This window comes from Chiloscyllium plagiosum, unplaced genomic scaffold (assembly GCF_037043375.1).
Source record: "Chiloscyllium plagiosum isolate Xiang-an unplaced genomic scaffold, Cpla_swu_hap1 HiC_scaffold_13, whole genome shotgun sequence".
In the NCBI taxonomy this organism is placed as follows: domain Eukaryota; kingdom Metazoa; phylum Chordata; class Chondrichthyes; order Orectolobiformes; family Hemiscylliidae; genus Chiloscyllium; species Chiloscyllium plagiosum.
Genome location: NW_028270151.1, coordinates 24,142,714 through 24,159,844, shown reverse-complemented (window position 1 = coordinate 24,159,844; position 17,131 = coordinate 24,142,714). Strand labels below are relative to the sequence as shown.

The 17,131-nt window shown below is 53.5% G+C and overlaps 1 protein-coding gene across 1 annotated transcript in view; it reads left to right on the top strand.

Moving 5' to 3' along the window:
- LOC122556127 (uncharacterized) overlaps positions 1–17,131 on the top strand; it is a 142,631-nt gene that overhangs the window by 36,281 nt on the left and 89,219 nt on the right. The window contains exon 5 of the mRNA XM_043702602.2: positions 14,768–14,926. Coding sequence (XP_043558537.2) covers positions 14,768–14,926 — 159 coding nt within the window. The remainder of the gene's footprint in view (positions 1–14,767; positions 14,927–17,131) is intronic.

The window sequence follows — 17,131 nt, the reverse complement described above, 5'->3', positions numbered from 1 at the left end:
CGCCCAGACAATAACACACCACCCAGACACTAACACACCACCGTGACACTGACACACCACCCTGACACTAACACACCACCCAGACACTAACACACCGCACAGACAATAACACACCACCCAGACACTAACACACCACCGTGACACTGACACACCGCCCTGACACTAACACACCGCGCAGACACGAACACACCGCGCAGACACTAACACACCACCCAGACACTAACACACCGCCCAGATACTGACACACTGCCCTGACACTAACACACCGCCCAGACACGAACACACCGCCCTGACACTAACACACCACCCAGACACTAACACACCACCCAGACACTAACACACCACCCAGACACTAACACACCGCCCAGACACTAACCCACCGCCCAGACACTGACATACCGCCCTGACACTAACACACCACCCAGACACTAACACACCGCCCAGACACTAACACACCGCCCAGACACTAACACACCGCCCAGACACTAACCCACCGCCCAGACACTGACATACCGCCCTGACACTAACACACCACCCAGACACTAACACACCACCCAGACACTAACACACCGCCCAGACACTAACCCACCGCCCAGACACTGACATACCGCCCTGACACTAACACAAAGCGCAGACACTAACACACCACCCAGACACTAACACACCGCCCTGACACTAACACACCGCCCAGATACTGACACACCGCCCTGACACTAATACACCACCCAGACACTGACATACCGCCCAGACACTAACACACCGCCCAGACACTAACACACCGCCCAGACACTAACCCACCGCCCAGACACTGACATACCGCCCTGACACTAACACACCACCCAGACACTAACACACCACCCAGACACTAACACACCGCCCAGACACTAACCCACCGCCCAGACACTGACATACCGCCCTGACACTAACACACCACCCAGACACTAACACACCACCCAGACACTAACACACCGCCCAGACACTAACCCACCGCCCAGACACTGACATACCGCCCTGACACTAACACACCGCCCAGACACTAACACACCGCCCAGACACTAACACACCGTCCTGACACTAACACACCACCCTGACACTAACACACCGCCCTGACACTAACACACCGCCCTGACACTAACACGCCGCCCCAACACTAATACACCACACAGACACTGACACACCGCCCTGACACTAACACACCACCCTGACACTAACACATCGCCCTGACATTAACACACCACCCAGACACTAACACTTCACCCAGACACTAACACACCACCCAGACACAAACACACCGCCCTGACACTAACACACCACCCTGACACTAACACACCGCCCTGACACTAACACACTGCTCTGACACTGACACACCGCCCTGACACGAACACACCACCCAGACACTAACACATCGCCCTGACACTAACACACCGCCCTGACACTAACACACCGCCCTGACACTAACACACTGCTCTGACACTAACACACTGCCCTGACACGAACACACCACCCAGACACTAACACATCGCCCTGACACTAACACATCGCCCTGACACTAACACACCACCCTGACACTAATACACCGCCCAGACACTAACACACCCACCCAGACACTAACACACCGCCCTGACACTAACACACCACCCAGACACAAACACACCACCCAGACACAAACACACCGCCCTGACACTAACACACTGCTCTGACACTAACACACCGCCCTGACATGAACACACCACCCAGACACTAACACATCGCCCTGACACTAACACACTACCCAGACACGAACACAACGCCCAGATACTGACACACCGCCCTGACACTAACACACCACCCTGACACTAACAAACCGCCCTGACATTAACACACCACCCAGACACTAACACACCGCCCTGACACTAACACACCGCCCAGACACTAACACAGCGTCCTGACACGAACACACTGTCCTGACACTAACACACCGCCCTGAAATTAACACACCACCCAGACACTAACACACCACCCTGACACTAACACACCGCCCAGACACTAACACACCGTCCTGACACTAACACAACGCCCTGACACTAACACAACGCCCTGACACTAACACACCACCGTGACACTAACACACCGCCCTGACACTAACACACCGCCGCAACACTAATGCACCACCCAGACACTGACACACCGCCCTGACACTAACACACTGCCCTGACATTAACACACCACCCAGACACTAACACTTCACCCAGACACAAACACACCGCCCAGATACAGACACACCGCCCAGACACGAACACACCGCCCAGACACGAACACACCGCCCTGACACTAACACACCACCCTGACACTAACACACCGCCCTGACATTAACACACCACCCAGACACTAACACTTCACCCAGACACTAACACACCGCCCAGATACAGACACACTGCCCAGACACTAACACACCACCCAGACACGAACACACCGCCCTGACACTAACACACCACCCAGACACTAACACATCGCCCTGACACGAACACTCCGCCCTAACACGAACACACTGCCCGGACACTAACACACCACCCAGATACTGACACACCGCCCAGACACTGACACACCGCTCTGACACTAACACACCACCCTGACACGAACACACTGCCCAGACACTGAATACAGACCGCTCAGACACAACCACACTGTCTAGACACTGAATACAGACCGCCCAGACACACACACAGTCCAGACACTGAATACTGACCGCCCAGACACACACACAGTCCAGACACTGAATACACCGTGACACTGACACACCACCCTGACACTAACACACCACCCAGACACTGACACACCGCCCAGATACTGACACACCGCCCTGACACTAACACACCACACAGACACTAACACACCAGCCAGACACTAACACACTGCCCAGACACTAACACACCGCCCAGACAATAACACACCGCCCAGACAATAACACACCGCCCAGACACTAACACACCGCCCAGACACTAACATACCGCCCTGACACTAACACACCGCCCAGACACTAACACACCGCCCAGATACTGACACACCGCCCTGACACTAACACACCGCCCTGACACTAACACACTGCTCTGACACTAACACACCGCCCTGACACGAACACACCACCCAGACACTAACACATCGCCCTGACACAAACACACTGCCCAGACACTAACACACCACCCTGGCACTGACACACCGCCCTGACACTAACACACCACCCTGACACTAACACACTGCCCCGACACTAATACACCACCCAGACACAAAAACACCGCCCTGACACTGACACACCACCCTGACACTAACAAACCGCTCTGACATTAACACACCACCCAGACACTAACACACCGCCCAGACACGAACACACCGCCCAGACACTAACACACCACCCTGACACTAACATACCGCCCTGACACGAACACACCACCCTGACACTAACACACCGCCCTGACACTAACACACCGCCCAGACACTGACACACTGCCCCGACACTAATATACCACCCAGACACTGACACATCGCCCAGACACTAACACACTGCCCAGACACTGATACTCCGCCCTGACACTAACACACCACCCAGACACTAACACAGCACCCAGACACTAACACACCACCCAGACACTAACACACCGCCGACACTAACACACCGCCCAGACACTAACACACCACCCTGGCACTAACAGACTGCCCTGACATTAACACACCACCCCGACACTAACACACCGCTCTGACACTAACACACTGCCCAGACACTAACACAACACCCAGACACCTACACACCGCCCAGACACTAACACACCGTCCTGACACTAACACACCGCCCTGAAATTAACACACCACCCAGACACTAACACACCACCCTGACACTAACACACCGCCCAGACACTAACACACCGTCCTGACACTAACACAACGCCCTGACACTAACACAACGCCCTGACACTAACACACCACCGTGACACTAACACACCACCCTGACACTAACACACCGCCCAGACACTAACACACCGTCCTGACACTAACACAACGCCCTGACACTAACACAACGCCCTGACACTAACACACCACCGTGACACTAACACACCGCCCTGACACTAACACACCGCCCCAACACTAATGCACCACCCAGACACTGACACACCGCCCTGACACTAACACACTGCCCTGACATTAACACACCACCCAGACACTAACACTTCACCCAGACACTAACACACCGCCCAGATACAGACACACCGCCCAGACACGAACACACCGCCCAGACACGAACACACCGCCCTGACACTAACACACCACCCTGACACTAACACACCGCCCTGACATTAACACTCCGCCCTAACACGAACACACTGCCCGGACACTAACACACCACCCAGATACTGACACACCGCCCAGACACTGACACACCGCTCTGACACTAACACACCACCCTGACACGAACACACTGCCCAGACACTGAATACAGACCGCTCAGACACAACCACACTGTCTAGACACTGAATACAGACCGCCCAGACACACACACAGTCCAGACACTGAATACTGACCGCCCAGACACACACACACAGTCCAGACACTGAATACACCGTGACACTGACACACCACCCAGACACTGACACACCGCCCAGATACTGACACACCGCCCTGACACTAACACACCACACAGACACTAACACACCACCCAGACACTAACACACTGCCCAGACACTAACACACCGCCCAGACAATAACACACCGCCCAGACAATAACACACCGCCCAGACACTAACACACCGCCCAGATACTGACACACCGCCCTGACACTAACACACCGCCCTGACACTAACACACCGCCCTGACACGAACACACCACCCAGACACTAATACATCGCCCTGACACTAACACACCGCCCTGACACTAACACACCACCCTGACACTAACACACCGCCCAGACACTAACACACCGCCCCGACACTAATACACCACCCAGACACGAACACACCACCCAGACACGAACACACCACCCTGACACTACATACCGCCCTGACATTAACACACCACCCAGACACTAACACTTCACCCAGACACTAACACACCGCCCAGATACAGACACACCGCCCAGACACTAATACACCGCCCAGACACAAACACACCGCCCAGACACGAACACACCGCCCTGACACTAACACACCACCCAGACACTGACACACCACCCAGACACTGACACACAGTCCAGACACTAACACACCACACTGACACTAACACACCGCCCAGACACTGACACACCACCCAGACACTGACACACCGCCCTGACACGAACACACCACCCAGACACTAACACACCACCCAGACACTAACACACCGCCCTGACACTGACACACCGCCCTGACACTGACACACCGCCCAGACACTAACACACCACACTGACACTAACACACCGCCCAGACACTGACATACCGCCCAGACACTAACACACCGCCCAGACACTACACACCGCCCTGACATTAACACACCACCCAGACACTAACACTTCACCCAGACACTAACACTTCACCCAGACACTAACACACCGCCCAGATACAGACACACCGCCCAGACACTAATACACCGCCCAGACACAAACACACCGCCCAGACACGAACACACCGCCCAGACACTAATACACCACCCTGACACTAACACACTGCCCTGTCATTAACACACCACCCAAACACTAACACTTCACCCAGACACTAACACACCACCCAAACACGAACACACCGCCCAGACACTAACACACCACCCAGACACTAACACATCGCCCTGACACTAACACACTGCTCTGACACTAACACACAGCCCTTAAACGAACACACCACCCAGACACTAACACATCGCCCTGACACTAACACACCGCCCAGACACTAACACACCACCCTGACACTAACACACCGCCCTGACACTAACACATTGCCCCTACACTAATACACCACCCAGACACAAACACACCACCCTGACACTGACACACCACCCTGACACTAACAAACCGCCCTGACATGAACACACCACCCAGAGACTAACACACCACCCTGACACTAACACACCGCCCAGACACTAACACACCGCCCTGACACTAACACACTGCTCTGACACTAATACACCGCCCTGACACGAACACACCACCCAGACACTAACACATCGCCCTGACACTAACACACCGCCCTGACACTAACAAACCGCCCTGACACTAACACACCACCCAGACACTAACACACCACCCAGACACAAACACACCGCCCTGACACTAACACACCGCCCTGACACTAACACACTGCCCCGACACTAATACACTGCCCCGACACTAATACACCACCCAGACACTAACACACCCACCCTGACACTAACACACCACCCAGACACTAACACACCACCCAGACACTGACACGCCGCCCAGACACTGACACACCGCCCAGACACGAACACACCGCCCTAACACTAACACACTGCCCAGACACTAACACACCGCCCAGACACTAACACACCGCCCAGACACTGACACACCACCCTGACACTAACACACCACCCTGACACTAACACACCGCCCCAACACTAATACACCACCCAGACACTGACACACCGCCCTGACACTAACACACCGCCCTGACACTACACACCGCCCTGACATTAACACACCACCCAGACACTAACACTTCACCCAGACACTAACACTTCACCCAGACACAAACACACCGCCCAGACACGAACACACCGCCCTGACACTGACACACCACCCAGACACTAACACTTCACCCAGACACTAACACTTCACCCAGACACTAACACACCACCCAGATACAGACACACCGCCCAGACACTAATACACCACCCAGACACAAACACACCGCCCAGACACGAACACACCGCCCTGACACTGACACACCGCCCTGACACTAACACACCACCCTGACACTAACACACTGCCCTGTCATTAACACACCACCCAAACACTAACCCTTCACACAGACACTAACACACCACCCAAACACGAACACACCGCCCAGACACTAACACACCACCCAGACACTAACACATCGCCCTGACACGAACACACCGCCCTGACACTGACACACCGCCCTGACACTAACACACCACCCTGACACTAACACACCACCCTGACACTAACACACTGCCCTGTCATTAACACACCACCCAGACACTAACACTTCACCCAGACACTAACAAACCGCCCTGACATTAACACACCCCCCAGACACTAACACACCACCCTGACACGAACACACCCACCCAGACACTAACACACCGCGCTGACACTAACACACCACCCAGACACTAACACACCACCCAGACACTGACACACCGCCCAGACACTAACACACCACCCAGACACTAACACACCGCCCTGACACTAACACACCACCCAGACACTAACACACCAGCCAGACACAAACACACCGCCCTGACACTAACACACCACCCAGACACTAACACACTGCTCTGACACTAACACACCGCCCTGACACTAACACACCACCCAGACACTAACACATCGCCCTGACACTAACACACTGCCCAGACACTAACACATCGCCCAGACACTGACACACCGCCCTGACACTAACACACCGCCCTGACACTAACACACCGCCCCGACACTAATACACCACCCAGACACAGACACACCGCCCTGACACTGAAACACCGCCCTGACACTGAAACACCACCCTGACACTAACAAACCGCCCTGACATTAACACACCACCCAGACACTAACACACCACCCTGACACTAACACACCGTCCTGACACTAACACACCACCCTGATACTAACACACCACCCTGACACTAATACACCACCCAAACACTGACACACCGCCCAGACACAAACACACCGTCCAGACACAGAATACAGACCGCCCAGACACAACCACACCGTCCAGACACTGAATACAGACCGCCCAGACACAAACACATCGTCCAGACACTGAATACTGACCGCCCAGACACAACCACACCGTCTATACACAGAATTCAGACAGCCCAGACACAACCACACCTTTTGACACTAAATACAGACCGCCCAGACACAACCACACCGTCTAGACAGAGAATACAGACCACCCAGACACAACCACACTGTCTAGACACAGAATACAGACCGCCCAGACACAACCACACCATCTAGACACTAAATACAGACCGCTCAGACACAACCTCACCGTCCAGACACAGAATACACACCGCCCCGACACAACCACACCATCTAGACACTAAATACAGACCGCCCAGACACAACCACACCGTCTAGACTGAGAATACAGACCACCCAGACACAACCACACTGTCTAGACAGAGAATACAGACCGCCGAGACACAACCACACCGTCTAGACACAGAATACAGACCGCCCAGACACAAACATACCGTCCAGACATTGAATACAGACCGCCCAGACACAACCACACCATCCAGACACAGAATACAGACCGCCCAGACACAACCACACTGTCTAGACACAGAATACAGACCGCCCAGTGACAACCGCACCGTCTAGACACAGAATACAGACCGCCCAGACACAACCATACCATCTAGACACTAAATACAGACCGCCCAGACACTGACACACTGTCCAGACACTAACACACCACCACGACACTCACACACCACTCTGACACGAACACACTACCCAGACACTAACACACCGCCCAGATACTGACTCACTGCACAGACACTAACACACGGCCCAGACAATAACACACCACCCAGACACTAACACACCACCGTGACACTGACACACCACCCTGACACTAACACACCGCCCAGACATGAACACACCACCCAGACACTAACACACCACCCTGACACTAACACACCGCCCTGACACTAACACACTGCACCGACACTAATACACCACCCAGACACAAACACACCACCCTGACACTGACACACCACCCTGACACTAACAAACCGCCCTAACATTAACACACCACCCAGACACTAACACACCACCCTGACACTAACACACCGCCCAGACACTAACACACCGTCCTGACACTAACACACCACCCTGACACTAACACACCGCCCTGACACTAACACACCGCCCCAACACTAATACACCACCCAGACACTGACACACCGCCCTGACACTAACACACCACCCTGACACTAACACATCGCCCTGACATTAACACACCACCCAGACACTAACACTTCACCCAGACACTAACACTTCACCCAGGCACTAACACACCGCCCAGATACAGACACACCGCCCAGACACTAATACAGCGCCCAGACACGAACACACCGCCCAGACACGAACACACCGCCCCGACACTAACACACCACCCAGACACTGACACACCACCCTGACACTAACACACCGCCCTGACACTAACACACCGCCCAGACACTGACACACCGCCCTGACACGAACACACCACCCTGACACTAACACACCACCCTGACACTAACACACCGCCCTGACACTGACACACCACCCAGACACTGACACACCGCCCTGACACTGACACACCATCCTTACACTAACACACCGCCCTGACACTAACACACCGCCCTGACACTGACACACCGCCCAGACACTGACACACCGCCCTGACACGAACACACCACCCTGACACTAACAGACCACCCAGACACTGACACACCGCCCTGACACTAACACACCGCCCTGACACTAACACACCGCCCAGACACTGACACACCGCCCTGACACGAACACACCACCCTGACACTAACACACCACCCTGACACTAACACACCGCCCTGACACTGACACACCACCCAGACACAAACACACCACCCTGACACTGACACACCACCCTGACACTAACAAACCGCCCTAACATTAACACACCACCCAGACACTAACACACCACCCTGACACTAACACACCGCCCAGACACTAACACACCGTCCTGACACTAACACACCACCCTGACACTAACACACCGCCCTGACACTAACACACCGCCCCAACACTAATACACCACCCAGACACTGACACACCGCCCTGACACTAACACACCACCCTGACACTAACACATCGCCCTGACATTAACACACCACCCAGACACTGACACACCGCCCTGACACGAACACACCGCCCTGACACTAACACACCGTCCTGACACTAACACACCACCCTGACACTAACACACCACCCTGACACTAACACACCGCCCTGACACGAACACACCGCCCTGACACTAACACACCACCCAGACACTAACACATCGCCCTGACACTAACACACTGCTCTGACACTAACACACCACCCTGACACTAACACACCGCTCTGACACTAACACACCGCCCTGACACTAACACACTGCTCTGACACTAACACACCGCCCTGACACGAACACACCACCCAGACACTAACACTTCGCCCTGACACTAACACACCGCCCAGACACTAACACACCACCCTGACACTAACACACCGCCCTGACACTAACACACTGCCCCGACACTAATACACCGCCCTGACACTACACACCGCCCTGACATTAACACACCACCCAGACACTAACACTTCACCCAGACACTAACACACCGCCCAGATACAGACACACCGCCCAGACACGAACACACCGCCCAGACACAAACACACCGCCCAGACACAAACACACCGCCCAGACACGAACACACCGCCCAGACACTAATACACCGCCCAGACACAAACACACCGCCCAGACACGAACACACCGCCCTGACACTAACACACCACCCAGACACTGACACACCACCCAGACACTGACACACCACCCTGACACTAACACACCACCCTGACACTAACACACTGCCCTGTCATTAACACACCACCCAAACACTAACACTTCACCCAGACACTAACACACCACCCAAACACGAACACACCGCCCAGACACTAACACACCACCCAGACACTAACACATCGCCCTGACACTAACACACTGCTCTGACACTAACACACAGCCCTGAAACGAACACACCACCCAGACACTAACACATCGCCCTGACACTAACACACCGCCCTGACACTAACACACCGCCCTGACACTAACACACTGCTCTGACACTAACACACCGCCCAGACACGAACACACCTCCCAGACACTAACACATCGCCCTGACACTAACACACCGCCCAGACACTAACACACCACCCTGACACTAACACACCGCCGTGACACTAACACACCGCCCTGACACTAACACATTGCCCCTACACTAATCCACCACCCAGACACAAACACACCACCCTGACACTGACACACCACCCTGACACTAACAAACCGCCCTGACATGAACACACCACCCAGACACTAACACACCACCCTGACACTAACACACCGCCCAGACACTAACACACCGCCCAGACACTAACACACCACCCAGACACTAACACACCGCCCTGACACTAACACACCACCCAGACACTAACACACCACCCAGACACAAACACACCGCCCTGACACTAACACACTGCTCTGACACTAACACACCACCCTGACACTAACACACTGCCCTGTCATTAACACACTGCTCTGACACTAACACACCGCCCTGACACTAACACACCACCCTGACACTAACACACCACCCAGACACTAACACACCGCCCTGACACTAACACACTGCTCTGACACTAACAAACCGCCCAGACACTGACACACCGCCCTGACACGAACACACCTCCCAGACACTAACACGTCGCCCTGACACTAACACACTGCCCAGACACTAACACACCGCCCAGACACTGACACACCGCCCTGACACTAACACACCACCCTGACACTAACATACCGCCCTGACACTAACACACCGCCCTGACACTAACACACTGCCCCGACACTAATACACCACCCAGACACTAACACACCCACCCAGACACTAACACACCGCCCTGACACTAACACACCACCCAGACACTAACACACCACCCAGACACTGACACACCGCCCAGACACTGACACACCGCCCTAACACTAACACACTGCCCAGACACTAACACACCGCCCAGACACTGACACACCGCCCTGACACTAACACACCACCCTGATACTAACACACCGCCCTGACACTAACACACCGCCCTGACACTAACACACCACCCTGACACTAACACACCGCCCTGACATTAACACACTGCCCCGACACTAATACACCACCCAGACACGAACACACCGCCCTGACACTAAAACACCACCCAGACACTGACACACCGCCCAGACACTGACACATCGCCCTGACACTAACACACTGCCCTGTCATTAACACACCACCCAAACACTAACACTTCACCCAGACACTAACACACCACCCAGACACTAACACACCACCCAGACACCTACACACCACCCAGACACTGACACACCGCCCAAACACTAACACTTCACCCAGACACTAACACACCACCCAGACACTAACACACCACCCAGACACTAACACATCGCCCTGACACTAACACACAGCCCTGACACGAACACACCACCCAGACACTAACACATCGCCCTGACACTAACACATCGCCCTGACACTAACACACTGCCCAGACACTGACACACCGCCCAGACACTGACACACCGCCCTGACACTAACACACCACCCTGACACTAACACACTGCTCTGACACTAACACACCGCCCTGACACGAACACACCACCCAGACACTAACACAGCACCCTGACACAAACACACCCACCCAGACACTGACACACTGCCCAGACACTGACACACCGCCCAGAAACTAACACACCGCCCTGACACTAACACACCACCCAGACACTAACACACCACCCAGACACAAACACACCGCCCTGTCACTAACACACTGCTCTGACACTAACACACCGCCCTGACACGAACACACCACCCAGACACTAACACATCGCCCAGACACTAACACACCGCCCTGACACGAATACACCCACCCAGACACTGACACACCGCCCAGACACTGACACACCGCCCAGACACTAACACACCGCCCTGACACTAACACACCGCCCTGACACTAACACACCACCCAGACACTAACACACCACCCAGACACTAACACACCACCCAGACACAAACACACCGCCCAGATACTGACACACTGCTCTGACACTAACACACCGCCCTGACACGAACACACCACCCAGACACTAACACATCGCCCTGACACTAACACACTGCCCAGACACTAACACACCGCCCAGACACTGACACACCGCCCTGACACTAACACACCGCCCTGACACTAACACACCGCCCTGACACTAACACACCGCCCCGACACTAATACACCACCCAGACACAAACACACCGCCCTGACACTGAAACACCACCCTGACACTAACAAACCACCCTGACATTAACACACCACCCAGACACTAACACACCACCCTGACACTAACACACCGCCCAGATACAGACACACCGCCCAGACACTAACACACCACCCAGACACGAACACACCGTCCAGACACTAACACACCGCCCAGATACAGACACACCGCCCAGACACTAACACACCACCCAGACACTAACACACCACCCAGACACTAACACATCGCCCTGACATTAACACACCACTCAGACACTAACACTTTATCCAGACACTAACACACCGCCCAGATACAGACACACCGCCCAGACACTAACACACCACCCAGACACTAACACACCACCCAGACACTAACACATCGCCCTGACATTAACACACCACTCAGACACTAACACTTCACCCAGACACTAACACACCGCCCAGACACTAACACACCGCCCAGACACTAACACATCGCCCTGACATTAACACACCACTCAGACACTAACACTTCACCCAGACACTAACACACCGCCCAGACACTAACACACCGCCCAGACACTAACATACCGCCCTGACACTAACACACCGCCCAGTCACTAACACACCACCCAGACACTAACACATCGCACTGACACTAACATACTGCTCTGACACTAACACACCCCCTGACACGAACACACCACACAGACACTAACACATCGCCCTGACACTAACACACTGCCCAGACACTAACACACCGTCCTGACACTAACACACCAAACTGACACTAACACACCGCCCTGACACTAACACACTGCCCCAACACTATTACACCACCCAGACACTGACACACCGCCCTGACACTAACACACCACCCTGACACTAACACACCGCCCTGACATTAACACACCACCCAGACACTAACATTTCACCCAGACACTAACACACCGCCCAGATACAGACACACCGCCCAGACACAAACACACCGCCCAGACACAAACACACCGCCCTGACACTAACACACCGCCCAGACACTAACACACCGCACTGACACTAACACACCGCACTGACACTGACACTGACACACCGCACTGACCCTAACACACCGCCCTGACACTAACACACCGCACTGACCCTAACACACCGCCCTGACTCTAACACACGTCCTGACACTAACACACGCCCTGACTCTAACACACCGCCCTGACACTAACACACCGCCCTGACACTAACTCACAGTTTGCCTCCAGCTCACTGACCTGACTGTAATTAACCAACCCAAATCCCTCATAACCAGCTGTGGCCCCTCCACCCGGCCTGAATACCCAACATGCATCCTAACTTTGTCCATGTCTTGACTGTGAACTCTAACTCTTGGTATAAACCTATTGTCATTGATCGTCCCGCTAATTACAAGCTTGACGCGATGTTTGATTTGTGAAATGTGAACAAGCATTCCCCCGTCAATCTTGTTTGCCTAGGTATTTTGGTGTTTGCTTTTACCTGCTGCTGTTGGTCATTGTGGAAGCCTATGGGGGCCAGGAAGCCATGTTGGAGAGGTTAGACAGTGTCACCATAGCGATCAGTACAGGACCTTGTTGTTGCTGCTGTCCGTGTCTACCTCGCATGAAGATGACCAGGTGAGAGGTCACACACACTCACACACCAGACAAAGGACATGCATTTCTGTAGCACCTTTCCACGGCATTTCTCCCTTTTGGGGATTTTGGAGTCACTGGCTGGGTTGCCTTTGTCATACATTCCAAGTTGCCCTTGACCATTTCAGGGGGCAGTTGAGAGTCACTCACATCACTGTGGGTCTGGAGTCACATGTCAGACCAGGTGAGATTGCCTTCCATAAAGGCTACCAGTGAATCAGATGGGTGTTTGCAACAGGCATTGGTCTCATGGTGCCCATCGCTGAGACTAGGCCGTGAATTGAAATGGCACCAGCTCCATGATGGTGATGTGAACCCACGATCCCAGGACATTAGCCTCTGGATTACTGATCCAGTCACATTACCACTCATAGAATTCCTGCAGTGCAGATCAAGGCCATTCAGCCCATCAAATCTGCACCGAACCTTCAAACGGCATCCCACCCAGACCCACTCCTTCCCCCCCTATCCCTTTAACTGGCATTTCCCAAGGCTCACCCACCTAGCCTGCCCATCACTGGACACAATGGTAATTTAGACATGGCCGATCCAACTGACCTGCACATAGAGTCATAGAGATGTACAGCATGGAAACATACCCTTCGGTCCAACCTGTCCATGCCGACCAGATATCCCAACCCAATCTCGTCCCACCTGCCAGCACCCGGCCCATATCCCTCCAAACCCTTCCTATTCATCTACCCATCCAAATGCCTCTTAAATGTTGTAATTGTACCAGCCTCCACCACTTCCTCTGGCAGCTCATTCCATATCCGTACCACCCTCTGCGAAAAAGTTGCCCTTTAGGTCTCTTTTATATCTTTCCCCTCTCACTATAAACCTATGCCCTCTAGTTCTGGACTCCCCGACCCCAGGGAAAAGACTTTGCCTATTTACCCTATAATTATGCCCCTCATAATTTTGTAAACCTCTATAAGGTCACCCCTCAGCCTCCGACGCTCCACAGAAAACAGCCTCAGCCTGTTCAGCCTCTCCCTATAGCGCAACTCCTCAAATCCTTGGAAATCTTTTCTGAACCCTTTCAAGTTTCACAACATCTTTCCAATAGGAAGGAGACCAGAATTGCACGCAATGTTCCAACAGTGGCCTAACCAATGTCCTGTACAGCTGCAACATGACCTCCCAACTCCTGTACTCAATACTCTGACCAATAAAAGAAAGCATACAAAATGCCTTCTTCACTATCCTATCTACCTGCGACTCCACTTTCAAGGAGCTATGAACCTGCACTCCAAGGTCTCTTTGTTCAGCAACACTCCCTAGGACCTTACCATTAAGTGTCTAAGTCCTGCTAAGATTTGCTTTCCCAAAATGCAGCAGCTCACATTTATCTGAATTAAACTCCATCTGCCACTTCTCAGCCCATTGGCCCATCTGGTCAAGATCCTGTTGTAATCTGAGGTAACCCTCTTCGCTGTCCACTACACCTCCAATTTTGGTGTCACCTGCAAACTTACTAACTGTACCTCTTATGCTCGCATCCAAATCATTTATGTAAATGACAAAAAATAGAGGGCCCAGCACCGATCCTTGTAGCACTCCACTGGTCACAGGCCTCCTGTCTGAAAAACAACCCTCCACCACCACCCTCTGTCCTTGAGCCAGTTCTGTATCCAAATGGCTAGTTCTCCCTGTATTCCATGAGATCTAACCTTGCTAATCAGTCTCCCATGGGGTACCTTGTCAAATGCCTTACTGAAGTCCATATAGATCACATCTACTGCTCTGCCCTCATCAATCCTCTTTGTTACTTCTTCAAAAAACTCAATCAAGTTTTCTTTGGTTAACGGGAGGAAACCGGAGTGCCCAGAGGAAACCCAACACCCAAACTCCACACAGACAGTCGCACGAGACTGGAATGGAACCCGGGTCCCTGGCACTGGGGCAGCAGCATTACCCACTGAGCCATTGTGCTGCCATACCATGACACCACCTCCTTCCCAGAAACATTAAACTCTCCTCTCCCCCTTCCCTCACTAATGCAGTACTTTGTGAAGTTTACAAAGTCCGATGTCAATAATGGCAGGCAGGAAATCCTCTCATTGAATCACTGCAACATGGGTTAGCACAGAATGAGGCCATTCATGCCACCACACCCAGACTGGCTCCTTGAACCAATTATCCAATTGGTCCCAATGCTTCTAATAACTCAAAGATCAAATTTCA